The sequence below is a fragment of the Zonotrichia albicollis genome, chromosome 7 (genome assembly GCF_047830755.1).
Source record: "Zonotrichia albicollis isolate bZonAlb1 chromosome 7, bZonAlb1.hap1, whole genome shotgun sequence".
Classification (NCBI taxonomy): Eukaryota; Metazoa; Chordata; class Aves; order Passeriformes; family Passerellidae; genus Zonotrichia; species Zonotrichia albicollis.
The window spans coordinates 19,439,178-19,457,402 of NC_133825.1; the positions used below are offsets into that span (position 1 = coordinate 19,439,178).

Below are 18,225 nucleotides of genomic sequence, written 5' to 3' on the forward strand. Positions count from 1 at the left end.
ATCTTATTAATCCAGGAAGGATTGGGATCATCAGGGTTGAGGCTGAGCATCTTCCACCTCTGCTGACTCCAGGAGGTGTCGGAACACAGGGTTGTACCTGTGGAATGACTTTGGCTTTTCCCAGAGTTATCCTGGGGATTTACTTGCCATGGTAGTATTCACAGAATTCACAGAATCACTGGGTTGGAAGAGACCTCCAAGATCATTGAGTCCAACCCAGAATTCTCAGAATCATGGAATCTCTGGGTTGGGTTGGAAGAGACCTCCAAGATCATCGAGTCCGGCCCAACTCAACCCCTCAGCTAAACCCTGGCACCCAGTGCCACATCCAGTCTGGTTTTAAACACATCCAGGGATGGTGACTCCACCACCTCTCCAGGCAGACAATACCAGTTCTTCATCACCCTTTCTGTGAAACACTGTTTCCTAATATCCAACCTATATTTCCCTTGATGCAGATCAAGGCTGTGTGCTCTTGTTCTGGAGAAAGAGCCCAACCCCAGCTGAGCACAGGCACCTTTCAGGAGCTGTACAGAGTGATGAGGGCACCCCTGAGTCTCCTTTTCTCCAGGCTGAGCACCCCCAGCTCCCTCAGGGGTTCCTCACAGGCTTTGTGTTCCCAGCCCCTCTCCAGCCTCGTTGCCCCCTCTGGACGCGCTCCAGCGTCTCAACGTCCTTCCCAAGCTGAGGGGCCAGAGCTGGACACAGCACTGCAGGTGTGGCCTCACCAGGGCCAGGCACAGGGGCACAATGACCCCCCTGCTCCTGCTTTCTGCATCATAGAATGGTTTGGGCTGGAAGGGACCTTAAAATTCCTACAATTCCACCCCAACAGGAGAGCTGGGGAGGGACTGGGGACAAGGGATGGAGGGACAGGACACAGGGAATGGATTCCCACAGCCAGAGGGCAGGGATGGATGGGATATTAGGAAGGAATTGTTCCCTGGCAGGGTGGGCAGGCCTTGGAATGGATTTCCAGAGCAGCTGTGACTGCCCCTGGATCCCTGTAAGTGTCCAAGGCCAGGGCTTGGAGCAGCCTGGGATAATGGAAGGTGTCCCTGCCCATGGCACGGGTGGGATAAGATGGGTTTAAAATCTCCAATCCAAACCTTTCTGGGATCCTGGGATTCAATGAGCTGGGCCTGTGTTCTACCTTGAAATCAGAACAACCTGGCCAAGTTTGGAGGCAGGGAATGATTACCTGGGATATTTGTATGCTGATAATGAGGAATAAACAATCTGTTGGGAGGCTGAGTATGTAATCAACGTTATGGCTTAATTACACCACAGAGCTCGCTGGGATAATTTGCATTCCTGGGAAATTGATAGAGAAGGATGCAGCTTTTTGAGGAGAGCCAAGGAAGGGCTGACATGTGAATTACAGAGGTTTTCCAGATGTGCCAGTGTGTGATATTTGCATAATAATCACAGAACCCCTAAAGGGTTTGGGCTGGAAATGCCTTGTGGGGCTCAGGTACCTCCCAGCCACTGAGGGATTCCTGTGGGAGAACCTCTCAGGGGATATTTTGCATAAGTGTTGTAGGGATTTGGGATTCCAGGTTACACCTGACAGAGTTTGAGATTAATCCAAACCCAGACTACTGGCAGCAGTAAGAAATTTAAGAACTTGGAGTGACTTTTGATTGATTCCCAGATTAGGTTGTTGGATGCTGCACTGACAAAAAGAAAAAAGAAAGAAAGTAGTGACATGACCTTAAGTCCATATACTGAGTATTTTTAATGAGATTTGTACTTTTGGCTGAATTCAAAAGAGCTCAGGAAGAACCAGTTCAGCTGTTGACAGCTATGGGGATATTGGTACAAGTGGAGCTTTTCCTTTAGCTGATGGAGTTTTTTCCTTTCAGGTGTTGTCCCACTTGGAGCATCTTCATCACCCCCAGCCCTCATAACTGCTTTTAAAATGGATTTTTTTATATTTAAAATATATATTGGAATATAGCTGTGGCTGCCCCTGGATCCCTGGCAGTGCCCAAGGCCAGGTTGGACAGGGCTTGGATCAGCCTGGGACAGTGGAAGGTGTCCCTGCCATGGCAGGGGTGGCACTGGATGGGATTTAAGGTCCCTTCCCCCAACCATTCCATGATGGTGGTAGTGGAGATTGTGGTAATATTTTATGGGCAGAACCAGACAGAGATTTTGGATAATAATTTTGGATAATAATTATGGATATTTTTGTAGTCATGCCATAGGACATCTCCAGCAAGTCGTGTTTCTGAGCTGCTCAGAAATGTCCAAAACCCACAAATATTTCATGTTCTTACCCTTCTCTTGCATTTCAAACTTGGAGAGATCCAAGGAAAATCTGTATCCTGGTGTAGGTGTTGTCCCAACTTTGATCCATGTCCCCTGTTTGTGTAGCTTGGTTCCAGGAATGCAGGGTAGGGAATAAACATGGGATTAAATATTGAAGGTTGGTGATTTAAAAAGGCTCTGTCCTGCACCCAGCGCAGAAATGTTTCCACATGCAACTTTCTCAGGGAATAAGCAGCAAAGGCAAATCCCAGCTGACTTTTTAAAGATTTGCTTTTGCCTTTTCCAAGGCAAGGAAGGCTGTGGTCACAAGGAGGCTGTGGTCTTCCAAAACACCTGGGGCAGATCCCTCCTCCAGAGCCAGATGACCCTGATCCTTCTCCCTGCCCTTTTCCTGCTCCTTTGTGCTCTCCTCCAGCCTCCTGGCCAAGTGGCTCTGTGTGGGGTTGGAGGGAGGGACCACAGCAGGGTTTTCTCCTTGGTTCACCTTCCTTTTCCCAATCCTTTTGTCTTTTTGGCTGTGCTTGACATGGAGCTGGTGATTGAGGCGTTGTGTGGTGGCTCCTGCCCAGCCACGACAGCCTTGTCTCTGTGGGCAAGAATTTTAATTTGGAGCTTGCTCAGCTCAGCTCTCCCCTCATGCATCATTTTCCAGCCCTCAGCACCAAATCCTGTTGGATTTGTGGGTTCTATGCACCAAATCCCACTTTATTTGTGGGTTCCACAGCACCAAGGCCTGTTTGATTTAGCACCAAATTCCCTTTGATTTGTGGGTTCTACTGCACAAAATCCTGTTTGATTTGTGGGTTCTAAAGCACCAAAACTCTGTTTGATTTGAGGGTTCTAAAGCACCAAATCCCATTTGATTTGTGTGTTCTGCAGCACCAGATCCTGTTGGATTTGTGGGTTCTACTGCACCAAATCCCCTTTGGTTTAGCACCAAATCCTGTTGGATTTGTGGGTTCTGCTGCACCAAATCCTGTTGGATTTGTGGGTTCTACAGCACCAAATCCTGTTGGATTTGTGGGTTCTACTGCACCAAATTCACTTTGATTTGTGGGTTCTACAGTGTCCAGCAGCTCCTCTTTGGCTTTTACCAGCAGGTTTTATGTCATCACCCAGTTTGATCCCCTTTCCTCACCCTCACCCTCACCCTCACCTTCCCTTCTTTTCCAGAGCATGTTTGACAGCAGGAATCCCCCTGCACATCCCAGAATTCTTGGGTGCTTGGTGTTCTTAACCCTCCTGAGTTTCCCTGAGAGCATTTATGAAGAGACCATATCAAAAATCCCTCTGGAATGCTCAGGGAAGCAATTCCAGCCCTTCCCCTTGGTTTGGGGAACCAAGGGCCTCATTTCCTACTTCTACACTCAGCAAGAGTAGCAGTGACCCCTTCGATATATTCATACCCAATTTTTGCTGATTTGTGTGATTCCAGACATCAGACCAGGCAGTGGGAAATTCTCTTGAAGCCTCTGGGAGTCGTTTCCCCAGCATTTTCCACCTCTTTTTTTTGCCTTTATTGCACAGTGAGAGGCATGTGCTGAAATAATCCTGTGAGAAGCCTGAGTTCAGGTGTATCAAAGCCAATCCCTTATCCCAGGTATTCTCTGGAAGTGCTTCCTGACTCCTCTTTGGTTCCTTTTTCTCCTGACTGGAAGCAGAATGGTCTCTTCAGGGGGGTCTGTTCCTGATTCAGACTTGTTTTAAATCCTGGCATCCCAAACTCAGCAAAATCCATTTCTCTTGGGAAAGATTTTTATTCTCAACCTTCTCCCTGGTGCTCCTCAGAAATCTCTGTTGTGTCCCTCACCATGAGTTTGTCCCTGTTTTTCCCCCATCCATGTATAATCAGCATCTTAAAGGATTGTCTTTCTCCTTCTCACATTTTTTATTGCCCATTTCATGTAATTTTGGAGATATCTGGTTTATATTTCTTCCCAAATTCTCAGGGATGCAATGAGATGCTTTTAATGCCACCACTAACTTCTACTTTCCCTTTTCCCTGCTCTTTTTCATTTCCTTTGAAGTTTCCACATTTCTCTCCTAATTTGTTTTATATTTAAGGCTGACCATGGGGTGGATGTTGGGAATTTTCATTTCCATGGGGATTAAATTGGAGTATTTTTAACAGAAAAGCAGTTCTTTGGGGGATTGTTATTTGGGATCAAGGTTGCTTTAAGGAGGAGACAGTTTGGGGTAAAAAAAGGATCCAGCTGAGGTCACTCAGTTATTCTGACCTGGCAGTTTCCCACGTGTCTTGTCCTTTTCAGTGAATTTTCCTGAGAATTTTCAGCTTAAAATAAGACCTTGCAACTTTATATGTAATCTTAATTTATGGATTTTCCAGCACTTGTGCCTGCCCTTGGTTCTGCTTCCACTCCCCATCTTTGTGTGATTGATTTAAATGCAGCTTCCTTTAAATGCCAGTTCATTATTGCTGTTTTTCCTGTCTTTTTAAGGCAATGGAGTTTTCAAACCCTTCATTCCTCTGCAATATTTAGTTCTGAATATATTTTTCCACTCTGGTGAGTTGTCCTTGTTCTTTGTTGTAGAAATCTGTAGGACAAAATCTTGCTTTCTTTATGGAAGAGAAAGTGAGGAGAAGATACAATTCAAGCTCCAAATTAAAAGCAACTTCTCAAAACTCCCAGACCTCAGTAAATGAACTGGAGCTGCCTTCAGCTCTGTGCTATTAAAACTCGATTAAAATCAGCCTGTTCTGCTGGAATTCCCACCAGAATTTGTACAGAGGCTCCATGTTTAATAAACCTTCCAGCTCCTCTCTGATGAACACAAAACCCAGTTTTAAAGCTGTAAAAATGAACATTAAGGATGAAATTCTCCCTGGTTAAAATCACTGAGGTTCAATAAGCACCCACTTTATCCTAACAGAAGCATGGGAAGGAATAACTGGAAATAATGGAAAACCAGTTGGTTTTGTGATTGGTGCTGCTGCTCTGGCTGTGTCTCAGCTCAGTCTGATTTCACCCTTCATGTCAGAGATTTGCAGAGAGCAAATTAATCCTCAATAAAGGCCTCATTTAGTCAATTGTAGATTATTTTGGATAATAATTATAATAGAATAATATAATTATAGTAATAATGGTAGATAATAATATATAATATATTACAATATATAATATATAATAGCAATAATATATAATAATATAATATAATATAAAATAATAACTACAATCATATTGTTATATGTAAAATATATAACAATACATAATAATACATACTAATATAAAATAATTTACAAATTATTCATACAATTATAAATTATACTAATTTATAAATAATAATTATTATAAATAATTATATATTATGTATTAATATAAAATAATATATAAATTATAATTATATTATTATATATTGATAATTTACAAATAAACAGAATTATCATAGTTATTATATTATTCATTAATGCAATAAATTATTATAATAATGCATACTGATATTATTATTACTGTTATTACTGTTATTATTGCCATTATTATTACTATTATCATTATTATTTCCTAATAATTTTAGGATATGATCCAATGAATGTGTGGAATTCCAGGGAGCTGCAAGTACATGAGTAAAGCTGCTGGAATCTGCTCCCTTGTTGTCTTTACATATTTTTATATCTATATATTCATTTCTCTGCAGTTTTGGAGCCTGTCCAGCACACCCTGTGTCTCACAGGATCAGGATCTTGAGGCATAAGCACCTTACAATGCCCTGGATCAGGAGAAATAAGTGCTTGAAACGTGGCCCTGGGGAGAGGTTAAATGTGCAACAAGAGGCAGATTTTAATGTTAGTGCAGAAATCACACAGGGGAGGATTTCAGGGGGCAGGGAGGATGAAATTCCTGTTTCCAGGTTGCTGAAGCACCTGAAGGAGGTGTGATGTCCCCTCTTGTTTAATAAGAACTCCAAGCTCCTGGTGTTAGGGGAGGAATTAATTCCAAGACCCCTGAGGCTGGAGAATCCCTGCCAGCCCATGGAGTCCCAGCTGTGCCCACCTTGTGCCCAGCCCAGAGCACTGAGTGCCACCTCCAGCCCTTCCTGGGACACCTGCAGGGCTGGGCACTGCAAAGCTCCCTGGGCAGCCCCTGCCAAGGCCTGAGCACCCTTTGCATGCAGAAATTGCTGCTGCTGTCCCAGCTGAGCCTCCCCTGGCCCAGCCTGAGGCCCTTTCCCCTTGTCCTGTCCCTGTTCCCTGGCAGCACAGCCCGACCCCCCCTGGCTGTCCCCTCCTGGCAGGGAGTTGTGCAGAGCCACAAGGGCCCCCTGAGCCTCCTTTGCTCCAGGCTGAGCCCCTTGCCAGCTCCCTCAGCCCCTCCTGGTGCTCCTGAGGTGCTCCCTGGGGTTGCTCTGAATCTGTGCCTGGACAGGCTGAGCTGCTTGGATTGCTGGAAAGGAGCTGGAAATTCTTTCCCTGTGGCTCAGGGGAGCAGATTCTCCTCAGTGTCCCTCATCTCCCACCCTGAAATGGGGGCACCGACAGAACCATCCCTGCCATGTGCTGGAGTTGAGGGGCAAGGCCAGGCTGGACTTCGGGCCTTGGAGCAGCCTGGGACAGTGGAAGGTGTCCCTGCCCATGGCAGGGGTGGCACTGGGTGGGATTTAAGGTCCCCTTCAATTCAAACCATCCTGAGATTCTGGGATCCCATCTGCCACAGTCTCTCCTACCTCTGCCTGCCCCAGCTTTACCTCAGTTTATCTTGGTTTATCTAAATTTCCATCAAGCTCTCCTGAGGTTCACCTGAGCCTGGTTTCCCTGTCAGGGCCACCTCTCCTTTGCCTGCTCCTTCCAACCTTCTCCTTCTCAACTCCAATCAACCAAATCCAGCTTTAATCCATATTTTATACCTCCACACTTGTTAGTTCAGTGTTTCATGTCTGTTTTCCCTCAACAGCTGAGCTCACTGCTGGCTCTCAAAAAATAAGAGCTCCTGAACAGCAGCATTGGCTTGTAATTTTCTCTGAAATCCATGAGTAAATTTTCCAGGGAAGGCAGATTTTAGTGTGTTTTAACCACGTTCACTGCTCTCTTTGGGATGCAGCAGCAAGTGCTGTGTGCATTATGGAAAGTGGCTGCTGGCTGGGGACTGCAGACATTTCAAAATAATTAATAAATGCTATTAGAGGAAGGAGAAAAGCTCCTCAATATTCCATTTTTATCATGATTTCTGAGCATTCCAGCCAAAACACCAACTACCACAGTCAATGTTCAGTTAACAGCGTTTCTGCAGAGTCAGAACCCTCTGCAATGATGGAATGATGCTTCTGCATATCAGGAAGGCATTTTTATTTGACACATGTATTAATCAAGAGCCAGAGGAGCGTTATGGCCCTGAACAACTCCTGTAAATGCACGGGGAATGTTTTTATTCCAGCTGTCCCTGGCAGCGTTTATTGAAACCCCACAAGTTTCCCTGATGGAATACACGGTGTTATTTCTTGTTGGTATTATGGATTTAATGGTTTGGAAAAGCAGCTCCTCATGAATCCCATTAACCACTCTGCCAGCCAGGGAAATCCAGCCTCACCTGCACTGCTCATGGGGTGGTTGGAGGAGCAACCTTTGGGGGCTCAGGGTTTTTCCCAAAGTTGGTGTGTGACCTCTGAGGGAAGAATTGGGGAGCCCTCTTGCAGGTGGGATCTGCATGTCTGAGTGGGAATCCCACAGGGATCATCCAGCCCAGCTCCTGGCCCTGCCCAGACACCCCAAAAATCCCATTCAGTGTCTGGGAGCATTGTCCAGGTGCTCCTGGAGCTCTGGTGGTTGTGATGTGGAAATAAAGGTGGGAACCTCCCTGTGCTGCTGTGGCACAGGGAGTGACCCCAGCCCAGCATTTGAGGGGAAATCATCTCCCAGAGGAAACAAAGCAGGCAAAAAGAGGAATTTCCAATTCTTTCTGTGCACCCTGGGGCTGTTTTCCCAGCCCTGGGAGTCATGCATGGCTGAAATCTCCGGCAACAAAAGTTGCCCTGATTTCTTTATATCCCCCTTTGCAGAGAAATTCCTGATATTTGTCTTTTTTTATCTGTTCTTTTTGCCCATAAACAGCTGGATTTCAGCTGGATTCCAGCAAGCTGTGTGCCTTTTGCACTGCCAGTGGCTCTATTTAGTGCTTTAGTGGTGGATCTGGGTTCTTGGTCAGTTCTTGAAGTCTTCTCCAGCCTTAGTGATGCCTGACCCTATGGTTTTAGGATTCTGTCTGCTTCCCAGTTGGGGTTGGAGCAGCAGATAGGTGTTGATGGGAGTGCCCTCCTTGTTCCTCACTCTCCAAGTGTTGCTTTGCCACAGGAAGGATTTTGCCACCCTTTGGTTTTGGTGGAGATACAACTCCCAGAGCTCCCACCACGTGTGATCCAAGTGCTGCTGGATCCAGACCTGCTCCTACCACCCTACAAAGCTTCCCCATGTTGACTTCTGGAATAGACACCCCATAAAAGCTCTGAAGTGACAAGAGTGCCACCCTGGGGTGTCACAACAATTCCCTCCTGTGGTATTTCAGAATTGCCTTTTTTTTGCCCTTTCCCTGCTCCTCAGAACCTTCTGCTGCTCTTTGTGCAGGTTGTGGTGGTCCACAGCTTTCCAAGTGCAGGAGCAAGGAAAATCCCAGGGATCAGCTCATTTCAGGAAGAGATAGGTGCAGAGTTGGGAATAAAAAGCCAGTGGGCTAAAACACAACTGGATGTCAAACCTGACACGATATTGAGGCTGCACAGCAGCAGGATTGAATTAGAGCCAGAGAATCCATCAGGTTGGAAAAGATCTCTAAGCTGGCAGTGTCCAAGGCCAGGTTGGACAGGTCTTGGAGCAGCTTGGGATAGTGGAAGGTGTCCCTGCCATGGGGCTGGATGGGATTTTAGATCCTTCCAACCCAAACCAGTCTGGGAATCTGTGATGATCCTGTTATCCCAGATCTCCTGTGGGGATGGGATCTCCTTGGATTTGGGATTTGTTGGATAGAGGAAGTCCCTAAAAACCCCAGCTTTTTGCCAAGGCATACAGAAGGCCTGTGTGACCATGTTCACCGGGGTTCTTGGATTAGGGAAAAGACGAGGATCTGACTCCATGTTTCAGAAGGCTTGATTTATTATTTTATGATATATATTACATTAAAACTGTACTAAAAGAATAGAAGAAAGGATTTCATCAGAAGGCTGGCTAAGAATAGAATAGCAAAGAATGATAACAAAGGCTTGTGGCTCGGACACAGAGTGGGCTGTGATTGGCCATTAATTACAAACATCCACCATGGGACAATCAAAGATCTGCCTGTTGCATTCCACAGCAGCAGATAACCATTGTTTACATTTTGTTCCTGAGGCCTCCCAGCTTCTCAAGAGGAAAAATCCTAAGGAAAGGATTTTTCATAAAAGATGTCTGTGACAGCCCTGAGCAGTGGATTAATGCAGCCCCCTTTGTGCTATTTAAGCAAAGCAAAACCTTTAGGACAGACCTTTACAAGCCAGGGATAACAACCCAGGGGTTTTACAGGATGGGACAGGTTTCTATCCAGTGTGGAAAACGGGGAATGCTCAGGAGAGAAAAATCTGAGCAGGGGTTATTTAATCATTGTGTAGGAAATGCTGCTCTTGGGAAATAAAGCATTGAAACACAAGGAATTACTGCAAAGTTCATTTAGCTAAGTGGCTCTTTTTAATCACACCAAGAGAAGATTTTGTGTTGTTGGGGTTTTGAGCTGCTTCATGTTCCCAGTGTGTGATGGTGTTCACAGGGTTTCTTGGATTGGGGAAGAGATGAGGATCTGACTCCGTGTTTCAGAAGGCTTGATGTATTATTTTATGATATATATTACATTAAAACCATACTAAAAGAATAGAAGAAAGGATTTCATCAGAAGGTTAGCTAAGAATAGAATAGCAAAGAATGATAACGAAGGTTTGTGGCTAGGGCTCTCTGTCCGAGCCAGCTGACTGTGATTGGCCATTAATTACAAACATCCAACATAGGCCAATCCCAGATCCACCTGTTGCATTCCACAGCAGCAGATAATCAATTTTTACATTTTATTCCTGAGGCTTCCAGCTTCTCAGGAGGAAAAATCCTAAGGAAAGGATTTTCCATAAAAGATGTCTGTGACATCAGTGTGCTGTCAAGCCCCACTTTAACTGCTCTGTGTTCCTCAAACTATTGGGAATGCAGCTCAAAGCTGGAAGTTTAGCTTTGTTTTCAGATGGGAGCAATGGATTAATTCTGTTTGGTGTTCAATTGCAGGTTGATGGGGGCAACATTTTGTAGGAAATGTGCCGCTGGGTGTGGGGCAAGGATACAAAATCCTCACTCCTCATCTAAATCTGGTTTAAAATCCTAAATCCTCACATCTCATCTGAATCTGGTTTAAATGAGTAGATCTTAGAAGCTTGAGTGAGATTTGATTTAAATTTAGAGAAGATCTGATTTATACAACAACATTTCAGGGTTGGAGAGAAAATAGAAGGTCAAGAACATGCCATGGCTTTCCTGTGAGATTATTTTCCCTGCAGCCTCAGAAGGATGTGTGGTTTTTCCCTGAAGGATGTGTGGTTTTTCCCTCCATCCCTTTTCCTCAGTGTCTTTTTCCTGGTAAAACCAAATCCCCGCTGGAGAATGGGAGCCCCAGCCCTGGAGCCTCTTGGACAAGGGACAAGGAGTTGTCCCTGGGATGTAAAAGCATCTCAGTGTTGTGATTATTTCCATTTTCTTCCTGTCATTTCTGTGGAGGGGATTGTGGGGTTCTCACCAGTCTTACAATTTCAGAATAATTCATTCCACTGCTTTATTTTATATTATGTATTCCAAAACTCCTTCATTTCTCTGTGTGTCCTGTTGCTCAGCAGAATCATTCTCATTCCACTACTTTATTTTATATTATTTAGTCCAAAACTCCTTCATTTCTCTGTGTGTCCTGTTGCTCAGCAGAATCATTCTGCTCCTAACATCCTGTTAAAAGAGATCTTTCACATTGTTTTACACCCAGACAGCTGCAGTTTGGCTATTTTGGCATTTTAGGGGCCATCACTTCAGAGCATATTTTAATTTTGTCCCATTCAAAGCCCAAGGGTTATGGAGGGAAAACAAACCGCACTTTTTAGTTGTCTTTTTAATGCTGTTCTTCCTGTTCCTTTTTTAATGGTCCCTCACATCAACTTCTCCATTTATCAACACCTTCCCTTCCAACCCCGGGCTGTGTTAAGATCCCCTCTTTAATTGGGAATATTAATTTTCCTTGGGATTGGAGCTCCTATAGGCAAGGAGCTAGAACTGATTTGTGATCTCTTTTAAATGTGAATTTATTGCTTTTCTCGTTCCCCTTTCCTGGCATGTCAGTGAGCCAATGTCTCCCAGGCTGAATCTCCACCTTCCAGGAGAGATTTGTGTTGTTTTCCCCTTTTCATTCCCCAAATAACTGGAGACATTTTCCCTCACCCCATTCTCACAGTCAGTGAACTAAATGAGTTCTTTAATTTGAGACTTCTGACCTGCCTGAGATCCTTTTTGCCTTTCCATTAATCTCCCCTCACACACACATCACTCTCCATCACACTCCAAATAGGATTTGGGAGTATTTCTTGTGGCCTCCAGCTTGCTCTTCCTGAGTTATTTCAGCTTTCAGTGTGCAGGACTGAAGAAGATTTCTGAAGTAGTTTGGGAGCTTGTACAAGGGTTAATTAAAAACCTGGGCAAACCTCTGTGTTGTAAGAATGTGAGAAGAGCAGAGCTGGGAGGAATAAGAGGTGACAGGGAAAGGTTATGTAAAATAAGAGCTTGAAAAGAGCAAATCAGGACGGGTAATTAGCAGGGGTTGTAATACAAGTGGTTTGAAATTCCAAGGAAAAATGCCTGATATAATTGAACACTTCCTTAATTAATCCCTGCCATCATTTCTCATTAAGGGGTTTGGAGGCTGCAGGAGAGGATGGAGAGATTTCAGGGAGACAGCAAAGATTGGGAACGGTGCTAGAGAAAAACAAACACCAGGGAAACATCAGGGGCCTTCAGCTGATCAAATCACCCAGGGTGAGGTTATTCCTGAATAATTCATCAGAGTTTTCTGTGGCATGTTGGGACAGGAGGTTGGATTACTCCAAGAGAAATCCAAGGATCCTCCACAGCACCTGCTCCAGCTGATAGTGGCTAACAGATGTTGTCAGATCTGTTTAATACTACAAAATTCAATAGTTTCAGGTGCCTTTTTAATACTCAATTTATATATAATACTCCAGGTGGTTTTATTCAAGAGCTGAGTTTGATAATAACAATTTCTCTCTCTGCTTCTTTTCCTTGCTCTTCTTTGATCTTCTCCAAGCAGGTCTTGTTCGTAAGCAAACCTTACACACTTCCTTGGAATTTTGTGCTTTCTGGAGCTGACTGGAGTGAAAGCTCTATTTTTTTTAATACTCTATTTAATTTATATTTATATGTAATACTCCAGGTGGTTTTGGTAATAACAATTTCTCTCTCTGCTTCTTTTCTTGGTGTTCTCTGATCTTCTCCAGGCAGGTGATGTTCCTTAGCAAACCTTACACATTTTCTTGGAATTTTCCTTGGAATTTTCCTTGGAATTTTAGGCTTCCTGAAGCTGACTGGAGTAAAAGTTCTATTTTTTAATACTCTATTTAATTTATATTTATATGTAATACTCCAGGTGGTTTTGGTAATAACAGTTCCTCTCTCTGCTTCTTTTCTTGGTGTTCTCTGATCTTCTCCAGGCGGGTGTTGTTCCTAAGCAAACCTTACACACTTCCTTGGAATTTTTGGCTTCCTGCAGATGACTGGAGTGAAAGCAGAGCTCCCTGGATGTCCCACATCCTTCCTGCTTCCCTTCCCCCTGACAAAACCTGCATTTATCATTTGTCACCTCTGAGACCAGGGATTGAACGGCAGTCCAAACACTCCAGGCATGGGACCTTGGACACTTCCAGGGATCCAGGGGCAGCCACAGCTTCTCTGGGAAATCCATTCCAGGGAGCAATTCCTTCCCAAAATCCCATCTAACCCCACCCCCTGGCAGTGGGAGGTTTTATTTTATATTTTACATTTATCCTCAGCCTAATTTAATTGACTCCTTCCCTACTGCCAGAACCTCCCTGGGGAATAAAGGGAGAGGAACTCCTGGAAAATGGGATGTCAGGATGGAGCCATCCTTGTGCCAGTGCTGTTAGAAATTTGGGACAGAAACATGTGGGAATAAAGGAATTTATTCCTGCTCCAGCCCTCGGATGCATCCTCTGCATCACTCCGTGCTGTATTCTGGAGCCTCCCTCATCATTCCCAGAGTGTTTGGTGGGAGAAATCAATTCCATTCCTCCTGTTCAGTTAAATGTGCTTTTATCATCATTTCATACCTGAAACAGGAGGCACCAGAAACACCTGGAAATGGCTGTGTTTCCCTAATTTCCACAATATTTCCTGCAAAACCCAGCCCAGGTGAGAGGAGGGTTAAATAGGAGTGGAAATTTGATGTTCTGTCTGCCAAAAAAAGCCCTGAGGACACAAAGTTGTGGCAGTTCCTTTGCCTGAGGGCAGATAAACAAACAATTTTTGGGATAAAATAGCCCAAAAGGCAAAGTGAGCTGATGAATTCCAGCTTGGGTTGCAAAGGAATAATAATTTTCAGGTCTGGTAACGCTGCCAGCAGCACTTGGGCTGGGGATGATTCACCTGATGATCCTTGAAAAAACTTGGGAAGGCTTCAATGAGCACAAAGAAAACTTGGGAAGATGCTCAAAGAATGCAGGGCCTTGTGAATATTGCATTTCATTTGGGAAATAATGCCCCTGCCGGCTGCCCTGATTTCAAGGATTTTTTAATATTCAGGACTTCCCCACCTATCTAACAGAAAATATATCAGATTAAAAAACATCAGCAGTGTTTAGGTTGCTCTTCTGTAAATATTTAATTTAAAACTTTGCATTTCCCCCCTTATTTCACTGCCTTTGCATGCGAAGGAGTTGATGATCTTCAGCCACTGGGTCCATGAGAAGAAATGAAGCAAACCAGCCCAAATTTTGTCCTTTGGCAGGCTGGGAGTGTGATGGAAGTGTTGAAAATAAAGAGAGTTAAGGCCTGGAGAGGTTCAGTAATGAATAATCCCTGTTATTTAGAGATTCAGGGCTGTTCAGCCTGGAGAAGAAAAGGCTCTGGATATGGATGAACAGGCTGGGACATATCTCAGATTTTGGGATATGTTCACCCCTTTCAATCAGGATATAATTTCATGGGTTCCCACATAAATAAATAGGAAAAAAAGTGTGGAAATAGCTCTTTTTGGAAAAGAAGTTTGAAATTGGTTATTGAGTTTTTAAATTTGCCTTAATCAGGCGTGTTGATGGAGAGAAGGGTTTGATTCATTTACTGAAATCATTGATTTAGATAATTTCAGTCAGCTTCAATCACAAATTAGGGCTTAACCATGGCAAGCATTTCAATTTAAACTTTAATGAAAACATCTCCACCCCCATCCAGTTCTGACCCAGTAAATCCTGACACTTTTGCCTCAGCTCTTCTCTGTTTCTCCAGCAGCATTTCCTTTTACTTCAGCCCTAGAACCACAGCAGAAATCTGTCAGAAATGAGAAATTCCCATCAATCTCTTGCTCTTCTGTAAATATTTAACTTAAAACTTTGCATTCTCTCCCTCATTTCACTGCCTTTGCATGTGAGAAAGGGAAAAAGGAGCTGATGATTTTCAGCCACTGTGTCCATGAGAAGAAATGAAGCCAAATGAAGAAATTCCCATCAATTTTTTGCTTCAATGTGCAATTCAAATATTCTGCAGTGCCCAATCCCTTCACCTGGAGAGCTCCTACAGCTGCAGCCCTATAGAAATCACAGGTTTGGGCATCCCTGCCCAAAACTTCTGGGGGGTTTTAGGATGAGCAGTGATTTTGTTTTGTGTCCAAAGATCAGAGCCCCAGCTATGGCATTTTGCTGAGAAAAAAAAAGTGTAAAAAGAGGCAATAAACTTAAATTGTAGCATCACAGCTCAGATTGCAGGATGATGTTTCAGATTATTGAGAAGGGAAACTCCTGTTGCAGACACATCTTCTTCCATAATTTTCTTTCTCATTTTCCTTTCTGGCTGTGCCTCCTGCAGTCAGAGGGAATGGGATATTTTATATTTTACTTCCAGCATAGGCTCTGTGGAGAGAGATGGGCAAGGAAATCTCTGTGTCTGTTCTAATTCCCAGTACATGTTTAATTTGTGGGACACATCCCAAAAATGTATTTTTCATCACAGGGCACTCGTAAACAGATAACTTTGAAATCTTTAAAGGCATCAAATCGCACATAATTCCTCCTGTTTCTTCAGCCCTGACAGGGGGTTCCAGCACAACAGGAGATGCTGCTTATGCTGATTATAAGGGTCCTGCTGACATTTAAATCTCTACCCTGATTAGCCTTTAGTAAAGCAGCTGTTTGTCATTAAGGCAGGAGAAATGAGAATATAAGGTGTGATTAGTGCTTTAATTAATACACAAGTGCATTGTCTGCACTTCAGCAACTTCCTGGGCTGCTTGGATCTTGTGTGGGGCTGGTATGTGAATTTATTAGAATATGGAGGATATCACACAGAGGTTGTGTGTGTACATATATATATTTATATATATGCATATACATATATATACACACAAATATATATACATATTATAGATAAAAATATAATATATATATAATCTGTATATAATTAATATATTTATAGTTCAATATTATAATTACATTATATTTATATATTATATATTAATATTTTATATTATTATATTAATTATATTATATTAATTTTTATATCGTATATGTTTTTATGTATTATATATAATAGGTTTTTATTCATAATATATAATATGTAATATAAAATATAATTTATAGATTTTATATATTAATATATAATTATATATATTATATAATTATATCGAATTTATGTATTACATATAATATAGATATAATTTATATATATTATATATAAATATATGTAAATAAACATATAGAACATATGTATCCTATATGTAGAATATCCCAAATATATAGGATTTTATTAAAATATATAGGATAGAACAGTGTGTTGTGGCTGTAAAATGAGAGAGTAACACTTCTCCACAATTCCTGACAGGGGGGGTCGGGCTGTGCTGCCAGGGGACAGGACAAGGGGAAAGGGCCTCAGGCTGGGCCAGGGGAGGCTCAGCTGGGACAGCAGCAGCAATTCCTGCATGCAAAGGGTGCTCAGGCCTTGGCAGGGGCTGCCCAGGGAGCTTTGCAGTGCCCAGCCCTGCAGGTGTTGCTTTGAAAACTAAAAATTCTTCTCCAAAAGAAGTTTCTGTGTTGAAAACCAGAAGAAGCTTTAAGGGCTGTTCTGCCGTGCAAGTCAAGAAGAAATCTTTGAGTTTGCACTTTGAAGGTTTTTCTATCTTGCAAATGCAGTTAGGGATAAAAACTCATTAAGGAGGAGGTTTGGGAGCTGAAGGAGCAGCAAATCAAAGCCCATTCATTTCATGGATTTTATCAGTGAGAATATTTGTAAATATTTTGCTGAAAGTCTCTCTGCTTCGTGCTGTTTCCTACAGTCAAATGGGGGCACGAGGATGGAATTTATTGCATTCACTGTCTGAAAAAATAAAAAGAAATTAATACAAGTGTAGAGGTCTTGGGAATAGTTTTAATCAAATTGTTTCTCTAAGGAGAAGCCCTATTATAAACTGTATATACTCAAGCATTTATGGCTAATGCAAATTCTAAGCCACAGCTGAAAAGAAAACTGGACCTTTTGGGGTTCTGCTCTCTGTGCACTGGTTTTCCCTTTTTTTTTAACCATGGAGTTTTGCCTTTGGAAGAATAGGATGTGGTGTTTGATGAGTGACTCAGAAATCTTAGAAATCGGCAGGGACCCAAAAAGTAAAGTTGGAAAAGAATGGCTCAAAACCTCCCCAGCTGGGAGGTGTTTCATTATCAGGCTGATTCATAATCAGGGCTTGGGTCTGGAAGTTTCCTTGGGACCAGGACGAAACCTCAATGGATTTTTCTGGATAATGCACTAAAAGTGTCCCAAAATCACTCAGGGTGTGATGAACTGACCCCAAATCCTTGCTCACCTTTGGCCTTCCTAGATTTCTGCTCCTCTCACAGCTGCTTCCAGGCCATCTTCTCCAAAACCCCATATCCACCTCCTACATCAGGACCTTCCCAATCCTCTCAGTGCATGCTTCATGTCCAGCACCTGAATTTCCTGGTTCGCATTGCTCCCCATTCCCAATGACATCGTTTTCCTCTGCAGTTCACAACAGGAATTTGGACATTTTTTTGCTAATCACGTTTTCCCCTTGTCTTGTTTTTTTTCCAGCTCTCGTAAATGTGAAACTTTGGGCTATTGATCGGCAATGTTTTCAAACAATAATGATGAGGACTGGCCTCATCAAGCATACTGAGTATATGGAATTTTTGAAAAGGTATGGCATTTGTTTATTTATCCAAAAATCCCATGAAATTGCCGTCCTGTCTTGCCTTTTTTTTTTTCTTGTGAGTGAAGTATTTGCTTTGTTTCCTTCTCATCTCTTTCAGTTTTAATGATTATTATTATTATGATTCTGATGATTTTTATTTGCTGTTTGCCCATCCTCCTGAGAGGAGGGGGAGCTTTGCTGTGGGGGAGTTTCATTCCTGTTGTGAGTTATTCATTGGCAAAGAGTCCCAGAGCTGAGGGGTGAGAGACAAGCTTTCACATGAGTCATTCAAAGTGTGTCAGAAAAGACACAATTTTACAAAAAAAACACCCTTTCAAGGGAAAAATCTGGGGTTTAAACTGGTTCAGATCCACTGGGGGTGTGTTCTTGTGCTTCTGGAAGTAAAATGGCAGATTTTAGGAAAGCAGAGCTTTAGGTTGCTGTAAAATGCAGGTTGGATGAGTAACATAAACATAAAGACAGCAAAACAAAATTTTCACTCATTCCATTTTAA

The 18,225-nt window shown here is 42.9% G+C and overlaps 1 protein-coding gene across 4 annotated transcripts in view; it reads left to right on the forward strand.

Moving 5' to 3' along the window:
- The window catches only part of PRKG1 (protein kinase cGMP-dependent 1), a 368,158-nt gene that overhangs the window by 216,448 nt on the left and 133,485 nt on the right, over positions 1 to 18,225 (forward strand). For all 4 annotated transcript variants that reach the window (XM_074544544.1, XM_074544546.1, XM_074544545.1 and 1 more), the window contains exon 4: positions 17,612 to 17,717. In XM_074544544.1, the coding sequence (XP_074400645.1) occupies positions 17,612 to 17,717 (106 nt within the window). The remainder of the gene's footprint in view (positions 1 to 17,611; positions 17,718 to 18,225) is intronic.